At 35.1% G+C, this 26,016-nt stretch overlaps 1 protein-coding gene across 4 annotated transcripts in view; it reads right to left on the reverse strand.

The window, feature by feature from the left end:
* Nucleotides 1–26,016, reverse strand: part of lrp1ba (low density lipoprotein receptor-related protein 1Ba) — a 306,580-nt gene that overhangs the window by 165,689 nt on the left and 114,875 nt on the right. For all 4 annotated transcript variants that reach the window (XM_058759880.1, XM_058759883.1, XM_058759882.1 and 1 more), the window contains 9 exons: nucleotides 24,476–24,556; nucleotides 23,147–23,311; nucleotides 22,838–23,020; nucleotides 18,340–18,540; nucleotides 9,522–9,767; nucleotides 7,882–8,079; nucleotides 6,120–6,324; nucleotides 5,634–5,798; nucleotides 915–1,159 (listed from right to left, as the gene is read on the reverse strand). In XM_058759880.1, the coding sequence (XP_058615863.1) occupies nucleotides 915–1,159; nucleotides 5,634–5,798; nucleotides 6,120–6,324; nucleotides 7,882–8,079; nucleotides 9,522–9,767; nucleotides 18,340–18,540; nucleotides 22,838–23,020; nucleotides 23,147–23,311; nucleotides 24,476–24,556 (1,689 nt within the window). The remainder of the gene's footprint in view (nucleotides 1–914; nucleotides 1,160–5,633; nucleotides 5,799–6,119; nucleotides 6,325–7,881; nucleotides 8,080–9,521; nucleotides 9,768–18,339; nucleotides 18,541–22,837; nucleotides 23,021–23,146; nucleotides 23,312–24,475; nucleotides 24,557–26,016) is intronic.

Below are 26,016 nucleotides of genomic sequence, written 5' to 3' on the forward strand. Positions count from 1 at the left end.
AAATCATAACAAAATTATTTAACTTTAATAACTAATTTATTATAATTGAATAACTTTTTGCAGCATCTTCTGCAATTCTTTGGAAAAACAGAACAAAAAAAAAACAAACCTCGGGCCGATGTGAAAAAAAAAAAAATCATACACAACTATTTGTTGGAAAAGTTCTCTTTGTTCTTTTTTATATTTGTTTTCATGTTTTTCATTTAATTTATTAATAAAATTAAATTAAATTTCTCAACAGAACCCAAAACATTATTTTGTTTCTGTTTTGGTACGTCTTTTGGTTCTAATTGGAATCTCTGAAAGTGTATTTAGTTTTTAAAAGAACAATAAAACAAAACAAAACAAGATCAAATTAAACGTTTCTCAAAAGAACTCAAAAATAAAACATTATTTTGTTTCTGTTTTGGCATATCTTTTGGTTCGAAATGGAATCTTTGAAAGTGCAGTTCGTTTTTAGAAGGGAAAAAAATAAAAAATAACAAATAATATAAAATAAGAAAATAAGAAAACATTTCTCAAAAGAAGTCAAAAATAAAACATTATTTTGTTTCTGTTTTGATAAGTATTTTGTTTCTAAATGAAAGTGCATTTAGTTTCCAGTAGGAAATTCAGAAAATAGATGTGACCTTGTAGTGTTTGACTATCTGTTTCATGTTTCAGAAATGATGGGAATTCTTGATGGGAATCAAGGGAGTTCTTGACGAGACAGCTTTGCAGCCAATTAGTCCCTAAAATCTTCTAGTGAGAAATGGGAATGTGCCAAAACTGGGTCATTGTACGCTGTTAATCCAACATGACAACTTCGTTCAATCTAGAGATTTCTCTCATTATGTTCTGTTGGATCCTTCAAATCATCATCTCTTTCAAAGCCTCTCTAGACAGTTTTGAAAGACAGCGAAACGGTTACTTACTTTGTGGCTGCCTGCTAGGATGGTATATCTCCAGATCGAAGGGTTGGGCGCTGGTTTTTTGGATCACAGTCACATTGGTTCCGGTCCATTTGTTGGCTTTGGTCAAAGTGTTGGTCCTCCAGTCAGTCCAATAAACATTCCCACCAAAGAGAGACACGGCAAATGGGTGAGAGAGGAACTCGTGGCCTCGGAGAATTTCAATCATCCCCGTTCCGTCATATAGAGCAGAGTATATAGCATCAGATCTGAGGAGGGATAAATCATTTTCTTAATAATTATCAGAGTATTTTAAAATCACATGAAATCAAAACTGACCCTATTCACTTTCTTAATAAACATTGTCATGCACTGTTTCAACAAACTGAATTGAATCAAATCGAGGATTTTCAATCTTGTTATACTTTGAATTAGGGTAAACTTACCTATTAAACCCATTAAAATCTACATTGAGTCATTTTTAGTGCACAAGATATTGGTTTCAGTACAAGAAATTATGTTAAAATGAAATATTTTATTTTATTTTAAATGACAAAAGCATTTCAATTAAGATGTACATCATTAAATGCAAAAAGTCTGGCTGTGCTAAATGGGTACATTTTGTACCCTTTAAGCACACCCCTGTTCCCATTAAGCTCACATCATGTTTTATTTAAAATTCTTGTTTATTTTAAACAACCTTTTTAAAGAATAATTGAAAAAAATGTTTTATTTGAAGGTGCAAAGTCAAAAAAAAAAAAAAAAAAACAGAACAGTAAAATCAAGCAACAAGGCATTCAATTTTATCAGTTATATATTCACAGTGAAGTGTCATTTAAGCATTTAAGTCCACATTCAGCGAAGTAACATACTCAAAAAACAAACCATTTAGAAAGTCGGTAAAACATTTTAAAAGTTGTGTAGCGTATTCCAGCCTCTAGTTGCTTTTTTCTGGACAGATATGACAGGTTTCTGTTGGCTACTTCTTTGAATGGACAACATGCCTCATTCATCTTTGGGCATAAACTATAGTCATGCCTCGATTTCGTCATCTTAAAGCTGCTAAAATAAGTTATTAATCATTTTATAAAGATTAACTTAAAGTGACGACCGTCAGCTAATATTTAAAGTCTGTTTATGAAGTATTTACATAGACGTTCAATGTGGAAGAGCTTAAAGAGAGCACACTGAGCTTAATTGGAGCAGCAACAATTTTTAATCAATTTCATGTAATAATTAGGTCATGTATTAAGTTCACACATATTTTAATATGAACAACTATTATTAACAATATCTATGAAATGCTACTTTTTCTTATTGATGTCACACTGAAGCTGTGTGATTTTCATAGTCGTGCACCCTTTAAGCTCACCTTAAAATAATATGAAATCTTTAAAAATTACAGCACTGTAAAACCACAAACCAGCAATAAACTGTAAATTTACAATATTATGGATGTCAAAGTACAAGCCAGTAATGCCTGTGAAGTAATATATTAGTGTAGCACACAATCTTATACAGCTAGTCAGCAAACTGTGTTCTGCAGCATCTGTGATATGTTGCTAAAACTATCTTTTGGATCAAACTGTAGGCTAATTATTTCCCACATCCACGTTCCAGGTTATAATTGCAAATGATGCAATTGTTTCACAGCTGTCTTCTGTTGGCATTGGTCTCTCAGATCACTTGGCAATTTTCTTTAACCTGGATATGTCTCTCCCTTGTACTTCATTTTCTCATACTGTTCATTTCCGTAAATGGAAATCAATTAACTGGTCAGATTTTGCAGATTCTGTTGTTTCCTCTCTTAGTGGTCTTCCGTCAGCTTCTCTTAAAGATAAGATCTTGCAGTTGAATACTGTTCTTGCCTCTAATTTGGATTCTTTTGCTCCCTTGAAGTCTCGCTTTGTATTTTTTGCTCGTTGACGACTTGCGCTCTAAGAAAGCAGCTTGCCGTAAATTGGAGCGCAAGTGGCGTGACTCAGGCCTGAATGTGTTTTATCAAGCTTGGAAAGACCACTTGGGAGAATATAGAGCTGAAATTGAGTCTGCCAGATCTGTTTATTTTTCTCAGATTATAGATAATAATCAAAGTAATCCCAATTTTTTCTCAAATTGACTGAGCTGCTTACCAGGGAGGTGTCACATATGAACGCTACCACTTGCACACTTGATCCTCTCCCTACAAGATTATTTAAATCATGTTTTGAATCTTTGTGCCCTGCTGTTCTCAGCATTGTTAATGATTCTCTGCATAGGGCTTTCTTTTCCTACGCTCCTTTGGAATGCACTCCCTCTACAAATTAGAGATGCACAGAGTCTAAGTACCTTTAAGTTTTGATTTTTATATCTTACTTTGTTTTTAATTGGTTGTTATGTGTGTGTTGGATTTTTACTTGTTTGTTTTATTATTATTATTACAATATGCAAAATTCTGAACATTAATCTCTTAATTTTACAGTAAGCAGTGAATAAAAATAAAGGCGTAAACATCTATAAAAAAAATGCACATTTAAAGGGTTCCTCTTTTGGGGAAAATTTTCAGAAAGCTTTTAAAATGGCTGCCGGACAGTGTGAACATATACTCATATCTCAGAGTGCAATGATCTGATTGACTTGAAATTACAGAAGGTATGTAGTAACAAACACATCAATTGGTTAAGACAGCAAGTAGGAAAATAAATTATTTTTTTCTTTTTATAATCTGAGTTCAAAAATAGAAGTGTGCTTAATGGGTACGAGAGCTTAATATGTACGTTTACCCTACATCAAATTGAATTAACTGAATGAATTAAACAAGATACATTAAGTGTGATTCAATTCAGTTCAGGTTGATTTGATTTGACTTAACTAGAATCAAATCAAACTTAAATCTTATAATTCTGAAATACCTCAGTTCAATTGAATAAACCGTACAGTTTAGTCAATTCTAGTTAAAAAAAACTGAAACTCAAAATAGACTTGATCTTGCGTAATTCTGAATTATGAAAATTCAGTTAACTAAAATGAAACAAGTGGTTTGAAATCCAGTGCAATCCACATGAAAGCTTGTTTAACTCTGAGTTCACTTAAATCAACTGAGTCGAGTCAAATCAAACTTAATCTCATTTAATTCTGAATTCTGACAATGCAATTAACTGAACTGAACCAAGTCATTTCAAGTCAAATCAACCTGAATTTAATAAAATTTAACTTAATCAATTTTGTTAAACCCTGATTTATAATAAATCAATTAATTGAACTTGATCGAGTCAAAGCCACCTAATTCGAACAGACTTAAATCAAACTTAATCTGGTTTATCTCTGAATTAAGACATTTTAATTAACTGAACTTAAAGAAATTTTGAATCAAATAAATTCACATCAAATCAACTTGAATTCAGTAAAGCTAAATAAATTTAGTTTTACTCAGATTTATAACAAATCAATTAACTGAACTTAATTGAGTCAAATCAACCTCAGTCGAACTGAATCAAATCAAACTTAATCAGGTTTAGCTCTGAATTAAGACAATTCAATTAACTGAACTTAGTTGAGTAAATCAACCTCAAAATGTAATAGTTTCAGTTTGAATTACAACAATTAAATTAAATTAACTGAACTAAGTTATTTCAAATAAAAATTAAATAAAAAAGTGAATCAAACCAACCCCAAAAAACTAAACTGAAACAAATCAAAGTTAATTCAGTTTAACTCAGAATTACAACAATTAACTGACCTCAACCAAATAGTATCAAATTAAAATCAACCTGAACTATATCAAATAAAACCAAAAACTTGCTTAAAATTCATTTAACTGAACTGAGTAGAGTCAAATCAACTTGAATTGAACTTAATCAACTCAAATTTCAGAAATCTTGTTTACAGAGACTCTAAATTGTCATTTAACTGAACTGACATTAAGCCAATTCATATCAAAACAAAACATAAAAATGAGCAACATCAACCGAACTGAAACAAAATGAATCAAATGATATCTATTTGAATTTCATTAAATTAGGCTACAAAAATAAAACTGCTTGTGAATGGCACAGTTTAGCTTTCCATTAGTAAAATCAAAAGTAAAAACAAGACAACAATATACATTGAACATTTTGTACATTTTTACTACAAAGACAGTGTACTCCAAATAAATGAGAGAATTCAGTCTAAAAGAGTCAAAATAGTCTGTAAGAAGGAATTTAGTGTTCACTGATGCTTTAATGTCAAGAAACTGTTCAGAGAAAAAGACAGAAAGAAAGAAATGCTGTTGACAGACCAAGAGAGAAAGAGAGATGTGTGATCTGAATATAGCAGAGACAAAAATGAGGCAATCGAAAGCCGAGAATTGATCAGATTCTTCATTAAGTCCAAGAATCTCATTATCCGAATATTAATTTGGGCACATTTGGAGCCACCGGGCACAAGAGGAATTGAACTAGCGTGGTGAGAAATGCAAGATGAGACTTTATGAATGTGTCAAGACAGCAAAATTGCTATGCTGCTGCTTTGTAAAATACAAAAAATACTTGATGGGCACAGTTATAATCAATAGTAATAGCATATCTCTGTCGGCCTGTCATTTCGTCACCAGCAGAGGTGGATCTCGAATTTGAACCAGTAAAAAAAAAAAAAAATCATCAATCATTCAACAAAACGAGAGCATGAATTCGTTACCAATGACTGAGCTTATTCCCAATTTCACCTTCTAGTTTCCATCCAAAACATTCCCTAACAGTCTTGTCTTGCGAAAAACCTTCTTACCGGGCGTCTGTCCATACTACCCTGCTCTCCATGTGGTCCAAGGTCAATCCATTGGGCCAAGCACCGGAGCCCATGTCCTTGAAAACAACATGTCGCCGTTTCCCGCTCATGGAAGCGCCTTCAATGCGAGGAAACGTGGCGTCCCAGTCGGTCCAGAACAAGGCGCTGTTGACGACAAAACTGGATGTAAAAATCTACCTTAAACGACTTTCAAACGAGGGTTACTCGCAAACCACATCCTCATTAAAAAGCATTAGCATTAGCACAATTACAAAACAGGTAAGAATGTGTAATGGCCCAATTTCATGGTAATATCCCTTCTGGAAATCATTTAAAAACTCCTTTATGGGTGATTAGACGGGTTCATTACGATTCGCAAACCACCGAATGGAGCTATCAATCACTGAAGTTGTTCATTAAAGCTATGAAGTAATTGGAAAACTGGTGCTTTGCTGTTATTTTCTTCAACTGGAGTGAAGAACGCACCCCTGGCCAGGGTCCACGGCGATGGCCCGAGGGTGCTCCATACCCCCGGCGATGAGGGTGGTTCGTAATTCGCCATTCAGCTTGGACACCTCAATCTGGTCCAGGTTGCTGTCGATCCAGTAGAGATTTCCCGCTATCCAATCAACGGCAAGGCCTTCTGGAGTGGCTAGACCATGCTGGACCACCACCTCAATTGACGAAACACCTGCCAGGACAACAACGTGGGTTATTTTAATGGAAATAAATGGTTGTTAGGTTGTTAGCTGGTCGGTCAAGCTCAAGATTACTTAAATTTGGCATTTGGCGAGTGTAATTTGGTACCCTATGAAGTTTGTGAAAAGAAACGTTAGTATAGCCCTCAAGACTAAGTGGTTCCTACTAGGGCTGCACAACAAATCGCAAGCTACGCAATATCGCATTCATAATTGAATGCGATTCATCTGCGATTATGAACGCGATATTGCGTAGCTTGTCAGCGATCTACAGCTCTGTGTATTAAATGCCGCTCCATCTAAAAGCACATGATGGAGATTAACTACTAATCACAGAGCCGGCATTACTGATGAGATGCGCCTGACAATCACATGTGATTTATCGTGCAGCCCTAGTTCCTACTTCTCTCTCTCTCTCTTTCTCAATATCTACTCATCAGTTCTTTTGTGATCTGAGTGCAAATTACTTCTCACACGTTTCGAAGCTGAAATATTAACACAGTTGGTAGACTGACTTTGCTTTTTAAGTGTAAAACAGAGCTAAAAAAAAACCTTCACAATGTGCTGAACAATAAGAAAAATAAAAATCATGACAATAAGAATCATGATTCATGAGACATGGAACATGGAAGGTTTACCTGCTAATAATTTTGAAAATAGCAATATTTACACTTTGATTGTTGATCTAAATATATTACAACATCTACATAACATAAATGTGCCAATTCATTTTATTTTTTATTTTATTGAAATAAAGGGGTATTTGTCACTCCTTAAATATTAATAAAATAAAATTAAATTAAAAATAAAATAGTAATAAATAATGAAAAATAAAAAGAAGTAAAAATAAATCAGTTAATAATATTTAAAATAAATAAAATTCCATAATTGTAAAAAAGTCATTTTAGCTTATATCTACATCTATTTATCTATATCTATTTATGTCTATATCTATCCATCATCTATATATTGATATATCGACAGACAGACAGACAGACAGACAGATAGACAGATAGATAGATAAATAGATAGATAGATAGATAGATAGATAGATAGATAGATAGATAGATAGATAGATAGATAGATAGATAGATAGATAGATAGATAGATAGATAGATAGATAGATAGATAGATAGATAGATAGAATACAAAACTACCTCAATTATTTTGTCAACCAAAGTGTTAACGGCACTTTGAAAACATCCTGGAGTGAATGCAACCTGTAGTAAATGCTAGATTTGACAATAATATGACGACACATTATTCATGTTTGTACTGGTACTGGAGTGACAGGCAAGGAAAACACATTTTGTGAGAAATTGGGAGAAGCAGGAGGTTGCACCTAAAAGTACTTTCATCCCAAAATAATTCCTTGACACAAACTTTTTTTTTTTTTTTTTTCTGTAGTTCTGCAATTTTCAGTCCCAGTACTCAAGAATCAGTGCATGATGCACTGTAAATTCCACTGAATCATATTATAGCCTGTATGGTATAATAAAGTCATAAATATTAATACCGTCATAAACTATGTAAAAAATTGTGAATCATACCGCCACCCTCTGACAGCTTCCCACGGTAAATTTTGTCCTCTACGACATCGGTCCAATATAGCAGGCTCTGGCTGAAATGGAAATCCAAAGCAATGGTGTTCCTGAGCCCAGGGACTAACAGGCTGTAGTCACCTCTTTGCAGGTTGATGCGGCGAATTTCGTGTCTGATGGAAAAAATGATGAACGCCTCAAAAGGATCTACAAAAAGACAGAAAACAATCGGTTAAGAGAACAAGAACGCATGCAGCAGGACTGTGAAAATGCAAAAGCAAGTTTAATGTTGACAAGTTGGTCCAATCAAATCACAATAAAAGGATGTGTGTGTATTTTTGGGTTTAGTTGTACAATTGATTTCGAGTAAATTAAATAAATTGCAGTGTTACTCATTTGTAGGCTCAATCCCTAAATTTAAAACTGGCTAAATATTATATGTCAAGTCAAAAAGTCAAGTCAAGTTAAGAAATATTATCGCAAAATTTCAAAATACTAAGATGTTAAAATAAAATTAAAAAAAAAATATATATGTATGTACTGGTAAAATTATTAATTAAATATCACTTAAATGAAGAATAAGAATAAGAATAATAAGAATAAAAATACGAATAAGAAAGAATAAGAAAACGTATATGAATACGAATAAAAATAAGAATAAGAATGATCTGTAAAGTGAAAAAGAAAATAGTGTAAAAAGGTACGCAGCATTATATATATATATATATATATATATATATATATATATATATATACACACATATATATATATATATATATATATATATGCTGAGAAGTTAAAATAATATAAAAAGTGCACATACATATGCCTTATTTTATAAAAGTATTTAGTTAATCACAAATTAAATGACCTTGCATTGATTAAAATTAAGCAAATTAAATTGATTACAAATTAAATTGAAAAAAAGTAACATTTAAATTTTAAAAAGTCAAGACATCTGAAAATTATTCATGAAAAAAAAAACATTAAAATATCACTTTAATAATAATAATAATATAATAAATTGTTAGCACATTCCAAGCTATAAATGAACTAAAAATGTTATGCAGCATTATGTGGTTGCATCTCTACAAGTCTGAGACTGGAGAGAAAACCTTATGTGGATTGCAATATGAATTATAGCTGGCTGTTTCAGTTCGGACAAAAACTAAAAGCATTTTGACAGCTCTGAAAACTGAGCCGTGTGTTTCGGTAAAAGCTTGTTTTTTTTTATTAAAACATGTTACTTAGTGCTCTTTGTATCTCTCTCTCCACTCCCATCAAGTGCGCTGGAGTCTGAATTCTCTGATATTTCCCAACTCACTTCTGATCTCTGTAAAGTCGAGTCGCTAAAATGAAACGCATACATATCACACATGCATTTTACACCTTAAAACTGACTGGACAATCCTTTCTCTGAAAGTAAATATGAATAAATGAGTACTAAATTAACTTGCTTGTCATCTTGCAGCCATTTATCCGTGTTATTTACAGCACAGAAATTCAGGGTCATTTGGTTCCCCTGAGGTTAATTGCCTTGGACTGTAATCTGGTTTTAACCCTATTTGGGATTGAACCTCCAATTTTCGTGCGAAAAATTTAGATCGTTAACCAAAGGCCAACCAAGAATCAACAGGCCGCTGTTTACCTGTACTATAACAGCTGTCTCCATCAGATCCAAGACTCCAGCCTGGATAGCAGGAGCATTTCACAGTATTCTTGTGTTGTTCGCACACTTGGCTGCAGCGTAGGTGCTTGGTACAGTAATCCAGGACCTCACATGTCCGGCCGTCTGAACCCAGCTGGAACCCTGCCGGACAGGAACACACGACCCCTTTACCCGGCGCCACCGAACACTCATGACTGCAGCCGCCTTTCCTCACCGAACAGTCATCTGAGATGGGAGAGAAAAAGCAGGCAAAGTGGGTTATTGTCAGAAAAAAAAACAGAAAATACTGTCACTTCAGAAGAAAATAGCAGGGTCCGAACACTGAGGCGGCAAGAACTGATGGAATTCCTCAAAAGACATACGGCCGAACAGCAGGGAGCCGTAGATGCTTGGAGGAGTGAAGGAAATCGCAGAGAAAGAACAAACAAGAAAGAGTTTGGTGCTTCCTGTTTGGTCCTCCAGGCTATACACTTCTTGGTCAGCTAGAGAGATTGGAAGCAAGTGGACTGACTCAATGAGATCTTATTTCACTCCATAGTTTCTCACAAATGCAGGCCTTAGAGAATGCAGGCCTGTTTGCACTCTCAGACAAAAGTGCAGAAGTTGTACCTTTAGGGGTATAGCAGCTTATCACTCTGAAAGTACCTTTAAAGGTGGGGTATGTATTTTTTCAAAAACGCTTTAGAAAACTGAGTCAGGCTGAGTACCAAAACAAACTTGTAGCCAATCAGCAGTAAGGGGCGTGTCTACTCATGATGCAGAGGAGAGAGCGCTCAGTGCACATGACGGACATTAGCCTAGCCGAGCCGAGCAATGACAGAGATGGCGAATAAAAACAAAAGAGGAAAATGTCTGCAGAACAAAAGGCTTACCGTGTCTACACGAGACGCGACAGTTGGCGTGTCCCGCCAACACTGGACGCGACAAAGTAACCGTTGAAAATCATTTGAAATTCGTGTCAATACGTCTTAAATAGAACGCCGTAGCAGTTTTTTTGTCGTGTCGCGCTGCATCCAGTGTAGACAGCATCATTGATTATAATGAGTTCTATAGTATTTTGTTGCGCTGCCCGCATCCGGTGTAGACACGGTGTTACTTTCAGGCATCAGCTTTCCAGCGCTGGAGAGAACTCAAGGAGCAGGAAGGCCTGCGATCGGACACCAAAGTTGCCTTGTTTCTTCTCGATAGGTGATTAACATTGGTTTTGCTTTGTTTCACAGAACTAATCGTTGCCGGGGTTGTGTACGTATTTGTGGGGCGGAACTATCAAAATAGGGGCGAGACCCTTTTGGGGTAGGGGCATGTTTGTTTTGGTGATTTTAAATATCAACATTGGCTACCAGAAATCACTTACCGCACCTTTAAAGAGATATCTTTGTATCTTATTTACCCCTAAACGATTCGTAGTAGTACCTTAAAGGTATGTTTTACTACTCTAAGGTACTAATATGCATCTTTTGGGGCTCAACAGCTTGCCATCAGGGCAGCAGGAACATATTTGTACCATATTTAGCCCTAAAAGATTAATTGGCTGGGTTTCCATCCAGCTATTTAAATTATGCGCAAATTTGGAATATAAAAAACACGGGCAAATAAGCACAGTTTTTATCCAACGAGTCGAAGAGAACAAAAATTCAGAGTAAAGGCTGATATTCAAAAAAAATAAAAATAAAAAATCCAAAAACTCTGACTGTTTGAAAAGGTCTGATTTTATCATCTTGGTTTTTTCATGCTGTTGTTTGAATGAAGACCCTGACTGACTGACTGACTGACTGAAGCTACTAGAATACTTTTTGTGCACAAATAAAACAAACAAACAAAAAAACTTTATTCCACAATATCTTCTGGACAGTCGTGGCCTAATGTTTAGAGAGCATGACTTGTAACCCAAGGTTGCGGGTTCGAGTCTCAGGTCCGGCAGGGATTGTAGGTGGGGGGAGTAGATGACCAATGCTCTCTTCCACCCTCAATACCACAACTGAGATGAGATCCTTGAGCAAGGCACGAAAGCCCCAACTGCTCCACGGACGCTGCAGCAAAAATGGCTGCCCACTGTTTGTTCAATATTCACTGCTGTGTGTGCACTTGCATGGGTTAAATGCAGAGCACAAATTCGAAGTATGGGACACCATACTTGGCCATACTTCATGTCCTTTCCTTTCCTTTTTCTTCATGAGAGACGCATGCATGTGGTGCTGCTGATGCAGAAGCCAGCGATCATAGAATTAAGGTTGAACCACCCTTTGGGCATTGAACGTGGTAGCTGATTTGCTGTCTATGGAGGATCAGAAAGCTTTTGGATTTCCATCAAAAATATCTTAATTTGTGATCTGAAGATGAACAAAGGTCTTACTAGTATGCACTCTATAGGGTACAACTGCTTGTCACTATGGCAGTACCCTTATAGGGAAATATTTGTATCTTATTTTTCCTTAAACGGTGCATATTTTTACCTTAAGGGTATGTGCCCTTAAGGTATTAAAAATAGGGGTACAACAGTTTGTCACTGGGGAAATACCGTAAAAAGACATCTTTGTACCTTATTTGCCTCTGAAAGTTCATAGTAGTACCTTAAGGGTACATATTACTATAAGGTAAAAACATTTTTTTTTTCTTCTTCTACTTTTTCCCTCGTGTACTATAGGTATGTTCTTCCAGTACATCTGTTCTTAGTTTTTCTTCCGGTGAAAGCTCGGAGGCACTAAACAAGCCTCTTCCACCTTTATCATCACTATATCGTGATTTATGGCTGAAGACTGGTTTGGACGATGTAATGTGACGGTACACCGCTGAAGAGGTCCCATGGTGAGATGCTAAATGGAAAAACGTGGTTAAGTATTAGCTAAAATTGTCAACTAGCAGAATTTAGCAGTTAGCCACTTGGGTAATAAGCACAATAATGCTATTTCTAACAGTCATGATAAAGCATGCATTTGCTGCAAATGGCTTTGTTAATCCTTTGTGTACGATATTAATGCACTTGAAGGGAAAACAAACTCTAATGAACATTTAAAATCAAGTTCACTGAATAACATAAAAAGGCGACTATTAAATAATTTTATGTTAAAAAATGAATCCCAATTAATTATGCAACAACTATAAGAAATATGTTGGTTTGATTCCCCGAAAAAATTAAGAGGCCACAGAGGGATTCAAGGTAACACCACCTTGAACAGAAAGTGGTTTCAAGGTTTAAATGAAGTGTCTAGCACTGACAGAGGATAATGTATCCATAAACCTTAAGGCAGTCATGTTGGTGGAGTTGCGGAGTGAATAAAAATGTGCTAGACACTCAAATGGAAAACAACAAAGCACAGGCAGAAGAGATGTGGGGAACAGAAATTGATCATTGATGAGGGAAAGGAGCACGGAAAGGTATAAAATGGCAAGTGAAAGTACATCCAATAATGATAGGGTGCAATCTGGCACTAGGGATACCAAGGAGTCGTGAGGTCTGAGCATAATACAGTAGAGAAAATTAAAAAACGTTTCAGCAGGGGAATAATGGCTCTTTTTGGACTGAGAGACACTTAAAAATTCAGTTTAAAGGCTCATATTAAAAAAATTAAAAAATAAAAAAAAATCCCCAAACTCCTTGACTGTGAAAAGGTCTGATTTTGTCATCTTGGTTTTGTCATGTTGTCTTTTGACTAAAGACCTTGAAGACTTCCTTTCCCAAATTCAAAATCCTACATAGCATCATTACTCCAAAACACAATCTAAAGTCAAAATCATTTAACGACAGACAGACAGACAGACAGACAGACAGATAGATAGATAGATAGATAGATAGATAGATAGATAATTTAGTAGTAAACAATTAGTAAAGTAACACATTACTTTTTAAATTACAAGAAAATATCTAGGTTACTTTTTCAAATGAGTAACACCAGTTACTTTGTTTTCCCATTAATTTACTGGCAGCTCTTCTGTCCTAATTTTGAGAGAAATCAGAATGAAAATATTGTAATGCATTCCTTTAAAAGAAACTTTCCCCAAAACTGGAAAGATTCAGTGAGGGTCCAGCTGTATGTCAAATCTCATCAGGTTGCATTAAAAACGAACTGTAATTCACAATTCATAGCATCGAGAAGACTGAAGATGTTTGGGTCCCTAAAGCCAAGAGCGCTTCAGGCCAAAGGCCAGCAGGTCCATTCACATGTCTTCTGTAGCACTGAGAAAAGCAGCTGTAGGGCAAAACCTTACAAAGACCAGTGAGATCAGGAAAGAGCTGTTGATAGTTATATAGATATATGAAAGTAAAGAACTAGCTAAGCATTGACAATCTGGTTGGAGCATTTGAGTTGCATACTAACAAAGAACAAAAAATGGTGACCTATTTCTCTCCAAGATTCACTCTACAAAGCTGGGAACGTGATCTGGAGGCCCATTCATCATGATTAGTCATATTATGTGCAGGCCAGGTCTGTTTTAAACAATATTTATCTAGCTCAGAACATTTTTTGGAATGTTTCTAGACCATTGGGTTTTGACGGTTTTGTGTTTATCCTGATCAGGGCGAGTGCATTCATCTCTGCCAGCGGCTAGCAGGATTTGGGTTCAGCCCAACTTTCATTGCCATGTTCAAGATATTTTAGCAGGACATTGAGAGTGTGCTTAAAGTTAATGGGGGTTTGATTGGCCCTTTTAAAATTAATAGAGGCATTAGACTAAAATGCGACATTAAATGCTCTTTTCAGGCACGCTGAACCTGCGCTTGCTGGGATTTGGGCTAGACCTTTTCAATTCAGCGCCAACACAAATGACACTACTGTTTTAGTTTAGTAAGGCCAGCAAAATATAAAGATATAATGTAATAAAACGCAATAATATAAAACAATTTATATTAAAATAAATATATTTTGAATTAAGTTTGATATTCTTAGCTTAATGGTAAAGAAAAAGTAAATAAAAATAAATAAATACACTGTAAAAAGTGATAAGTTGACTTAACTTAAAAAAAAATGAGGAAACCCGTTGCTTTAAAATTATTAAGTAAATAATAACAATTAAAAAAAAGTTAAGTGAACTTGACAATTCACTTAAATTATATATTTTTAAAATTATTAATTACTTAATAATTTTAAGGCCTTAATAAAATTTAAATTTTAACGGGTTTCATCAATTTTTAAGTTAAGTCAACTTATCACTTTTACAGTGTACATAATTTACACTATTCAAAATATATTTTCTGAAAATAAGTCTTAATATCTTATATATAATTTTATTTATATATATATATATATATATATATATATATATATATATATATATATATATATATATATATATATATATATATATACATATACACACACACATATATAATATATTTTGAATTAAGTTTATTATTCTTAGCTTAAATGGCAAAATGATTTTCTAAAGGAAAACATATAATTAAATAAACACATAAAACACATTAATTAATAATACTTTTTTTGAGAATCAAAATTCTTAATATAGTAAGACATTTTCAGAAAATGAATTGAATACATTTTCTTAGCTTAATGGCAAACGTTGTCTCATTATTTAACGTTATTTTAGATTTAACAATTTAATGAAGAAACCAATTTATAAATGGATTAAGAAATGATTCAACTTTATTCAAGAAAATCTCAGAAAACAAGTAGAAAGCAATTTCTTATTTTATTTGATATACTTAAAATAAATTAATAAATAAATAATATAAGGGTCAAAATGAATAAATGATTTAAAACATTTAAAAAAAATATGTATAAAATATTAAATTAAATATTTTATATTAAAAATAAAATAAATATTCAAATCTGCTCCATTTTTGTAGATAGTGTACTCAAAATCCGGCATCCGGCATGGTTGCTATAGTGATGACTTACGCTAAGAGACATACAAAAGAAACTGTCATTGTAAAAAGAGAAAATTTGGCACATGCTGTGTTCAAAACAGCTCGCTTCTTTGCTCATTCACTATTCATTACCAAGAGAATGGCACGTGTGTGCATAAAAGAGGGAATTCAGCTGAAGACGCTTTGTGTGACTGTATAACATTCTAGCAGGGGCGTAAATTTCATCTGACAGTAGGGGGGGACAATAAACGTAAAATTTCTCAAGAGCAATTTTTGAAGGGGACACAAATAATACAGCCAAAATTGTACTTGTAAGGATAGATATGTGTATACAGCATGGAGACTGTGTTTAAATATGAGTTCATTGTTCACCACGCGGTCATATTTTAATTATTATTTTGCGTCATCCATAGTATTTTAGGTTTTGTCTGAAACCTAGTATGTCTCTTTCACGTTAATTCGACTGCATTAAACCCACTGATCTGCCACTTAACATCATATTGAGCAAAACCCAACAGGTAGGTCTACAATATTAGCCTAATATCAGTTCACACACAGGTTTATCGCTGTGTTAGTTGTAGTGGGTGAGCTACGGTATTAAGCTTGTTAACCTTATAATCGCTCATAGAAAATACATCTGATGTCATAATTTATTAATGATCCAGCATCATCTGTATTTAAGAGAAAGAATCATTTCACCCGATGTTTAAAGAGAATAAAACAGCCTTGACAGCCTACTTACAGATAACTAACTTGCTCTCTCTCACCGTACTCGTGTGTGTGTGTATCGGTAAAGAAGGAAAGCAGGCAGTGGACCAAACCACTGTGAGGAAATGGAGGGGGGAATCAAAACATTTCTGAACTTAAAACGTTGTTTTGTGTTTATTTTGTTTTACTAATCACACAATTATTTTAAGTATATGTCCGTTATATTATTTTCAATACACTTGAAAATCGCTTGTAATGATATTTTTAGGGGGGACAAGCCTCAGATAGGGGAGGTCCTGTCCCCCCCGTCCCCCCAGGATTTACGCCTATGCATTCTAGGTTTAGCCGCACGTTACTACAGTCACATCCCAAACGCTGAAAACAAAACCTGATCTGATCTGATCTGAAATACACCGGATTGTAATCTGATTTCAAACCACATATTGATTAGGTTTGGATGAGGTTTGTTAAAATCAGATTCTATGTGGTTTTTGTTACAAACAATTAAACGGATTTGAGCTGGATTTTTGCTGCCTGTCTGAACAAAACCTAATTATTTTGGTTAAAAGGAGGAAATAAATTCACAGTCAAATCTCCTCTCTGACAGACGGAACCGATATCTGATGATATTTCAGCTAAATGTCATATGACTGGGGAGTATGATAGATATTGAATTTGTTGCGTCATTCCTCATATTTGATTCATATTGTGTACCAAAAATAAGGCGATTCACAAGTAGACGGTGGATAATATATATATATATATATATATATATATATATATATATATATATATATATATATATATATATATATATATATATATATATATATATATTAGCCTCTTCAGTCATTACTAACAGCAAAAAAGACCATCCAGAGTCTGTTTCTCTTCTCTCACACATCCTCAGAGGCCGGTTTTCAGTGTGCTCTCCAGCATTAATCAGTCTGAAGGGGAGTGTGTGTGTGTGTGTGTGTGTGTGTGTGTGTGTGTGTGAGGAGGAGCCGATAGATGTAATTGGCTCTAAGCTGATATTCCAGCACTACCTCATCTCACCTGAGGGAAGAGATCTCTCTCTGAAGCTTTCCTAAATGAACCTTAATACACACTCACTAAAATCCTCCAATCCCCCAAGAGCCACACACAGCATAAGAATCACTGTGAGAACACACACACTACACACTTACTACAAAAAAGGAACAAATTCATTTATTTCACATCAAATAATGACGAAAGCAGTATATAAAGACATTATTTGGGAGTCTGTATAATTATATCACACTCTTTACATTCTTATGTTTTTTGGGGCTTTTTTTATTTAAGATTATTTTTAAAGGGTAAAATGGCTCTTAACTGAATCAAACTAAATGAAGATGAAGCCCTTACAGGGAGAAAAACATTCGAATTTTGAGTATTTTTGTCCCGTTTTCCAATCAATATATCTAAAAGTTGAGATAAATGAGACAAGCTTACCTAAGAAGCAAAATACTACAACATAATAAAAATATTATTATAATATTGCAATTCATTATAGTATACAGTTAAATAAATAAATAAAACGTAAATACAATTAGTTTTGTCCCATAAAAATATCTAAGCATTGAGATCAATGGGATGATAATAATAATAATAATAATAATAACAACAACAATAATAATAAATTATTATTAGTAGTAGTAGTAGTAGTAGTAGTAGTAGAAGACTAAAATACATTATTGAATATATTCTTTTTATATATATTATTATTATTATTATTAACTTTCATTTATTTATTTATTTAAGTATATTTCGATATTTATGGAAGCCTAACTGCAACTTTAAATATCAAAATTGGGACTTTTCTGAAAAGGTAAGTTTGCATCACATAATGTGATTTTGTTTTTCAACTGTAACCATTTCTCATATAAAATTATTTTAAATCATATAAATTTAAACAAAATAGATTAAAAAATTGTATTATTAATTATTTAATTTTTCTTACAAAGTGTAAGTATTTACGTATTTATTATGAGGAAGAATCAGGCATTTATAAAAAGGAAAAACAAAATCTAGATAGATAGATAGATGGATAGATGGATAGATAGATATAGATTAAATACCCATGTCTACCCCTAAACCTAACCTGAAAATCTGATTGGTTGACAGCAATGTCGTCCCAATGAGGATGTTGATTTATGAACGCGTCTACATCACATTAATCCTTGTATCACCATCCACGTCAGGGTCCGGTCAGCGTTAACTAACAACCCACATCCCATGACTCACCACAGTAGGGTCCCTCATCGGAATGGTCGGAGCAGTCCCTCCAGCCGTTACAGATTCGCTCTGGCGGGAGGCACACAGACGTGTCATTGCCGCAGGGGAACTTCGGAGGCTTGCAGATGGACACTTCACACCCCTCCTCATCCGATTGATCCTCGCAGTCAATGTCTCCGTCGCACACCCAGTCCTTACTAATGCATTTCCCTATGGTGCAGAAAAAAACAAATGCGTTACAAAGGACTTTTTTAACATCATTAACTCTCTGCGTCGTTGCTCTACAAAGCTATCTGCTTTCTGCACACTTTTTCTTTAACCACATTTGAGATATGGCATATAATTTCCCATAGGGCTACATACAGTTTCAGAGTGCTTTTTGAACCTTGGTGTTTGCCGTATCATTAGCGATAATGAGGTACATGATCATTGTTTTTATTTATTTTTTAACATTGAAAAAAAGAGAGCTTTCTAAAGAGTGTAAGGGGAAAAAAGCAACATTAAAAAGCTACTGTTAGCAAAAGTGTTTGGGAAACTGACAATTTTAAAATTAAAGGTGTGAAATTGAATGGTATCCAGCCATTGTTCGCACTAGACTACAGTTTCAGGGTCACTTTTTTATGACTCAAGTATTTATTTAAAGCTGCAGTCTGTAAGTTTTGCTTCTTTGTCGCCATCTCTGTTTGAAACCTGGAATTGCAGCTCTGTGCGGAATTATCACGTTTGTTCTGACCAACTGAGGAAAAAAGCATTACAATAAATTGCGCTACCAATGGTAATTAAATCTAACCATGAATATAAACTCATATCACATCTAACCGTGCCAATTATTATTATTGTTATACTTTATTCTCAAATTATTAATGTTAACAACATCAGCATTGTGTGACAGTTTCTGTTCTGCAATTTTCAATTGCATGTAGATTTCAATTTCTGTACAGTCAAATCTCTAATTGTCATACCATTCGAATTTCATATTAAGAAATTATTTTAACTCAAAAAGCAAATTATACTACCTTCGAACTGGTTTTCTTTAAAATACAAATATTGTGTAATCCCAGGCTATCTGTAATCAGAAGCTCATTTAAAACTGGAATATAATTTCATTTCATTCACATGTACTTCATAAACACATAATCCTTTCTGGAATACAATCCGCCATCAGAATGATACATTTAATTATTCTAGCTGCTGTGAGAAAAGGCTATAAACGATCTGCCACTTGCAGGATCCTCACATGTGATAGTCTTGTAGCCGGGACAACTTCTTTATGTTTACAGACGTGACGTAATGACGCAATGCCATGCTCGAATTTCCCGCGAAAACCTACCCGTACCACTCAAATTAGAAAACATTATTATAAGCTAACCGTTGTGAATCAGGCTAAAGTAAGATGATAGTTTTGAACACTGGCTGGTTATGTACTTGCTCAAATATTGATTTTGGATAATTTTTAACCCAAAAAAGTTATGGACTGCAGCTTTAAATACCCTTTTATCCAATTTAATGTGAGACATGAGTTTCTCTGTACATTTTCATACAGAATCCTTATCAGTTCTTCTTAATGGTGTACTGAGTAACCTAAGGTGTTTCGATTTATTTTTTTTGCGCATGTGAGACAAGTCATTAGCGGTTACCTCATTATCTCTAAGTTCTATAAGTTATTTAAGAAGGTGAAACAGGGCGATGAGTACATAAATTACTTTTCTGTATCTTCCAAGACCAAATAGTTTCTTCACATTCATTAGACCTTCACCGTGACTTCGCTTAATCAGATTTTAATTCACTTTGGGCTTTCCAGAAACTTTGTTTAGATGCGATTAAAAAGGCTCAAATTAAAATCTTCATGTTTATGAAAGGTCCAAGGCACTAAACCATTTTGACAGTTGTTCTATAGTTTCTAGCCGTTTGGTTTGTAGCTCTACAACCTGGAAGTGAATTAGCATTTTTGCTAACAGCTCCCCTCAGGGATTTCTAAAGGCTCTACAAAAGCGGTTTTAGATTTAAGAATAAAATGAGGTTTGTGACTTCCACGTTTTATTCCACAGCATAAATTACACACAGTGACACCTCAAATGTGAAACTGTTACATGCTTTAAATTGCTAATGTAAACATGCTAACAAGTTGCTACAGGGCACTTAGCGAGAGCAGGCAACACAGAATGAATAAGGTGGTGTTCACACTGGACGTTTTCTGCAGGCTAGTGATAAGCTTATGATTAATGATATGGACATAAACAATATATTTAATTATTGCTGGGGGGAAAAAAAATGCTTAAACTAGCCTATGTCAGTCTTTAGATTTTCTAGCTAATCTTCCAGCTAAGTCAAGTTGGTGTTTAGCTAGACAGCTAGCTGGTCATCCAGGATAATAAGTGTCCAAAACTTCTCTAAAACCAGCTAACAGACGAGCCTGAGAGACCACCTAAGACCCGGAAACCAGTTTAAGCTGAATTAAGATGTTTTCAGTTGGTTTCTTGGGTACAATAATGAGATGTCTTTTTTTTAAGCATCATTTGGACCACTTTTTAAGCAAAAATCCACAAACACTTGATTAATTTATTTATTTGGTTAATTATACAAGCCTGAGAGACCAGCTAAGACCAGGAAACCAGTTAAGGCTGGTTTAAGAAGGGAACAAAAACAGCCCTATTCTCTTTGACTGGTCTTAGCTGGTTTTCCAGACCAGCTAAAGAAGTGGTAAAAACCCATCTAAAACCAGCCTGCAAACCAGTTATGACCAGGCTGGAAGACCAGCTAAAACCAGCCAACCAGCTTAGGCTGTTTTTTTTTTTGTTTGTTTGTTTTTTGTTTGTTTTTTTTAGCAGGGATGTATTTGGATTTTTTAAAATCAGATATCCATTTAAATTTGATTAAAGCTGCGGTCTGTAAATTTTGCCTCTTTGTCGCCATCTCTGTTTGAAAACCTGGAATTGCAGCTCTGTGCGGAATTATCTTCCGTGTGAGCCATTGTGATCCGGTGTTCCGGCACGGCTCCAGCGCGGATGAATCTAATGTTTTGAAGTGAATGTGTGGCAGTCAGTCACCGCACCGGTGTAGATGTTAACTGTATTTCACAATCCCAGATTAATCTACGTCTTGGAATATATGACCCAAATAAGAATTTTCACTGGATATTGTCATCTGAACAAATAACAAGTCTGCCACGTTTGTTCTGACCAACTGAGGAAAAAAGAATTACAATAAATCCCTACCAATGGTAATTAAATCTAACGATCGGTTAGCTCATATCACATCTAACCGTGCAAATTATTATTATTGTTATACTTTATTCTCAAATTATTAATGTTAACAACATCAGCATTGTGTGACAATGAGTATAGTGTGTATTACTGTGTAGATTTCAATTTCTGTACAATCTAATCTCTAATTGTCATACCTTTCGAATTTCATATTAAGAAATTATTTTAACCCAAAAAGCAAATGATGCTCCCTTCAAACTGGTTTTCTTTAAAATACAAATATTGTGTAATCCCAGGCTATCTGTAATAGAAGCACATTTAAAACGGGAATATAATTTAATTTCATTCGCATGTGTTTCATAAACACACAATCCTTTCTGGATTACAATCTGCCATCAAAATGATACATTTCATTATTCCAGCTGCTGTGAGAAAAGGCTATAAACGATCCATCACCTGCAGGATCCTCACATGTGATAGCCTAGTAGCCGGGAAAACTTATTTATGTTTACAGACGTGACGTAATGACGCAGTGCCATGCTCAAATTTCCAAAAAAAGTTACGGACTGCAGCTTTAATTACTATTAATTTTGTTATTTAAATAGACATGTCTAAGAGATCATCTAAGACCAGGAAACCAGTTTAGGCTGGTTTAAGATGTTTTCAGCAGGTTTTTCGGGCACAATAATGCAATGCCTTGAATTAGCTTAATTTGGGGCAAATATCCAGTTTACCTGCCATTAATTTGCTTAATTAAACTTCATATTATGTAATTATTTTTAATTACACATTTCAGTTGATTGACAGCTCTAGTATATTACTTTCATAAACCAGCCTCCAGCTTTTTTAAGTGGCAAATTCTCCACTTCCCAACCTCTAACTTTTGAAGTTCAGCATCACAGATCAATTCACACACACACACTTTCCCACAGACACACACGGACACAAATACAATTCTACCTGAACCCTACTCACAAGGGTAATAAAATATTCCCAGTCTGCCTCAATCAGAAGAAAACGATGCATCTTAAACATGATTAATTCAGTCTAGAGGGAAGCAAAGCAATAATCAATGGCCTTCTGGAAGCGTCTTTTCACATCACAGTCCCATTTTCAGCGGAATAGCGGTAATGCAATATAATTTGAATGAGTGCTGATTCATCACCCCAGGCGACAATCAATCGATTAATGATCATATTTGTGACCCTCTTTACCCAGAGATGACATTATAGAGAATTTTCCAAAGTGTGAAACCTGATTATGTAATGTGATAATGCGATTATGTAATAGATGTTGCTTTCTACCTGAGACCTTGCAGGTGAACTTTGCCTTGGGGTCACACATTCTCTTGGCTCCCTCACAGGCAAATTCATCGCTTCCGTCCTCACAGTCTTTGTCTCCGTCACAGCGCCATATTTCAGGAACGCAGGTTCCGTCGCCACGGCAGTGGAACTCTTTCTCACTGCAGTCATTAATGGCGGAGAGCGCTGATGGAGGGAAAGAGTCTTGGTGGTTAAAGTTTTGTGGTTACAAATGTTGACATTTTGAAGGTGGAAGACGTCAGTTTTAGGTCAATGTTTCTGTTTGTTTGTGTTTTGTGCGATCATGAGCACCTGTCCTGGAGCAGGTGGCGTTCTCGTCGCTGAGGTCACCGCAGTCATTGTCCCCGTCACACATCCAGTGCTCAGGGATGCACTTCCCGCTGGAGCACTGAAACTGAGCCACCGAACAGGCGTGAACGCAGCCCACCTCATCACTGCCATCCCCACAGTCATCCTCTAGAGACAGAGAGAGAGAGAGAGAGGGGATGGATGGACAAATGAAGGAAGGAAGGAAGGAAGGAAAGAAAGAAAGAAAGAAAGAAAGAAAGAAAGAAAGAAAGAAAGAAAGAAAGAAAGAAAGAAAGAAAGAAAGAAAGAAAGAAAGAAAGAAGAATAGATCAAAAAGGAGGAAGAAATTAAGGAAAGAAGAAAGAAAGGATGAATGGACGAATCGATAAAGGAAGGAAAGAAGCAAATTTACATGGAAGAATGGAAGGAACAAAGGAAGGAAGGAAAGAAAGAAAGATGGATGGATGGATGAAAGGAATGAATCAATGAAGGAAGACGAGTAGGAAGATGAAATTAAAGGAAGAATGAAAGGAATGAAGGAAGGAAGGAAGGAAGGAAGGAAGGAAGGACAAAATGACAGACGGACAGATGAAATAAAGAAAAAGAGAGAAAGAAAGAATGAGAGAAAGAAAGATGGGTTAAAGGAAAGAATCAAGGAAGGAAGAAGAGTAGGAAGATTAAATTAAAGGAAGAAAGGAAGGAACCAAAGAAAATAAGGAAGTGCAGATGGAAGAATGGAAGGAAAAAGGAAGCGGGACAAACACAACGACAAAGAATCAAAGACAAAAGGAAGGAAGGAAGGAAAAACAAAATGATGGATGGATGGATAGACGGATGGATGGATAGAAGGAAGAAGAGTAGTAAAGATGAAATTAAAGGAAGAATGGTAAGAAGGGAAGAAGGATGGGCAAAATGATGGATGGATGGATGGATGGATGAAAGAAAGAAAGAAGAGTAGGAAGATGAAATTAAAGGAAGACGGGAAGGACATGAAGGAAAGTATCAAGGAAATAAGGAAGGACAGATTGAAGAATGGAAGGAAAAAAAGAAGCAGGACAAACACAACGTTGGATCAACCACATTACATTTATTTTCTTTATTCTCAGGAAATAAAGTTAATATATATATATATATATATATATATATATATATATATTTTTTTTTTTTTCATAAGGAAATGTAACATTTCTTCAAAAAAACAAATAAATAAAAAAAAACCTGACAATATTTATTCTAATTATTATCACCTTATTATTATCTAATTATTATTATTCTGATCAATGAAAAAAAAAAAAAAAAAATCCATTCAGATCTTCATTCACTTTAGCTCACCAGAATCACAGTGCCATTTCACACTAATGCATTTCCCATTAGTACAGCCGAACTGGGTCAGCGGTTCACAGGTTGGGAAATCTAAGGAGGACACAAGAACAACAACAAAAATCAACGCAATGAAGGGCAAAGGACACCACCTTCCACCTTAACTCAACTTCACAAGTCAACGTTGGGCCCATGCCAGAAGAAAATGCGAACAGAATAATAAAAACGCCTTCAACTAACAACTTTTCACTGCCAAGAACAACAAACGCAGAGTTTGTTTCTGCTGAACTTTGCACCGTCTGTCTTACCTCTCACGAGACAGAAGTGCTAACCTGCCTCGCGCGCCTTTCCAAATAAACCGACAGTGGTGTCTTTGTGGCGTCGCACCACCTTTCAAAATTAAACATGCATTAGTAAAGACGCTCCCTGGATACTGACAGGTAGTATGCGGCAATCTGACATCGACTCGCGATATGGAGCGAGCGAGCAGCCATGCAATGCCATGTGCTGCGACTTCACGGCGAATGGAGGCGGCACTCGACATTTCTCAGATGGCGCCGGCTCGGCTTTCCCGTGCCAGCTTGATTTTGATTTAAGGAAGCCAAGCATAAACTTTAATTACTCTATACGCAGCCCGTGTGTGTGAGAACCGAAGCGACCCTGGAACGTTACCCGAGGAAATTTAAACGTTAATAAGATGCGACGACTAACAGAGGAGAAAGCTTCAAACACACATTTCATCCCTCAGAGGAAGAGAGGTGGAGATCTGCTGGTATTTCTCATCTCTCATTTACACGAGCTGAACGGTGCTGTCGCAGACGGCGCGAGCCGTCACAACGGGTTTATGGCAGGCCGTGGAGCGCCGAGTCAAAGCATAGTAATAAGCAGCGTAACATCATGCAAAGGCATTCATTGTTTGTTTCCTTGACTTATATTTGTGTTTATGATGAGGAGATCCAAGAATGCCACTCATATTCTGAACTTTTTGGCATTGAGCACGACAAATACACAAAGTTCCAGCCTTTTTGGTAATGAATACATGCAAATTAATACTATAAAGGCTTTTTATTGGCATGGATAGTTCCATGAAGAATCTTCAATATCCATAGAAAAATGTTCTTTAAAGTTTGAAAAAGCTCCTTTAGATTATTAAAATGGTCTTCACACCAACACCAACAACAACAACAAAAAGTTCAAGAAATGTTCACTGAAAGATTCGTTGGAGAACCAAAATGGTTCTTCTTTTGAATCATTACATTCTTGAAAATTAAGGTTTATTATTCGCATTGATGGTTCCATAAAGAATGTATAACATCAATGTTTCCATAAAATGTGCTTCACACTAAGAAAAAAAAAGTGTTTCTTGTAAAAACTGCACTTTTAAAAATAAAGGTTCTTTATTGGCATTGATGGTTCCATGAAGAACCTTCAACATCCATGGATTTTTTTTTCCATTTCACAATGGTTCTTTTTAGTGGAGAAAGGTTCTTTAGAATAATATGTGACAGATCAAAACAATCATTTATTTATTTATTGAACATTTAATTTACATG

This window comes from Onychostoma macrolepis, chromosome 22 (genome assembly GCF_012432095.1).
Source record: "Onychostoma macrolepis isolate SWU-2019 chromosome 22, ASM1243209v1, whole genome shotgun sequence".
Lineage (NCBI taxonomy): Eukaryota > Metazoa > Chordata > Actinopteri > Cypriniformes > Cyprinidae > Onychostoma > Onychostoma macrolepis.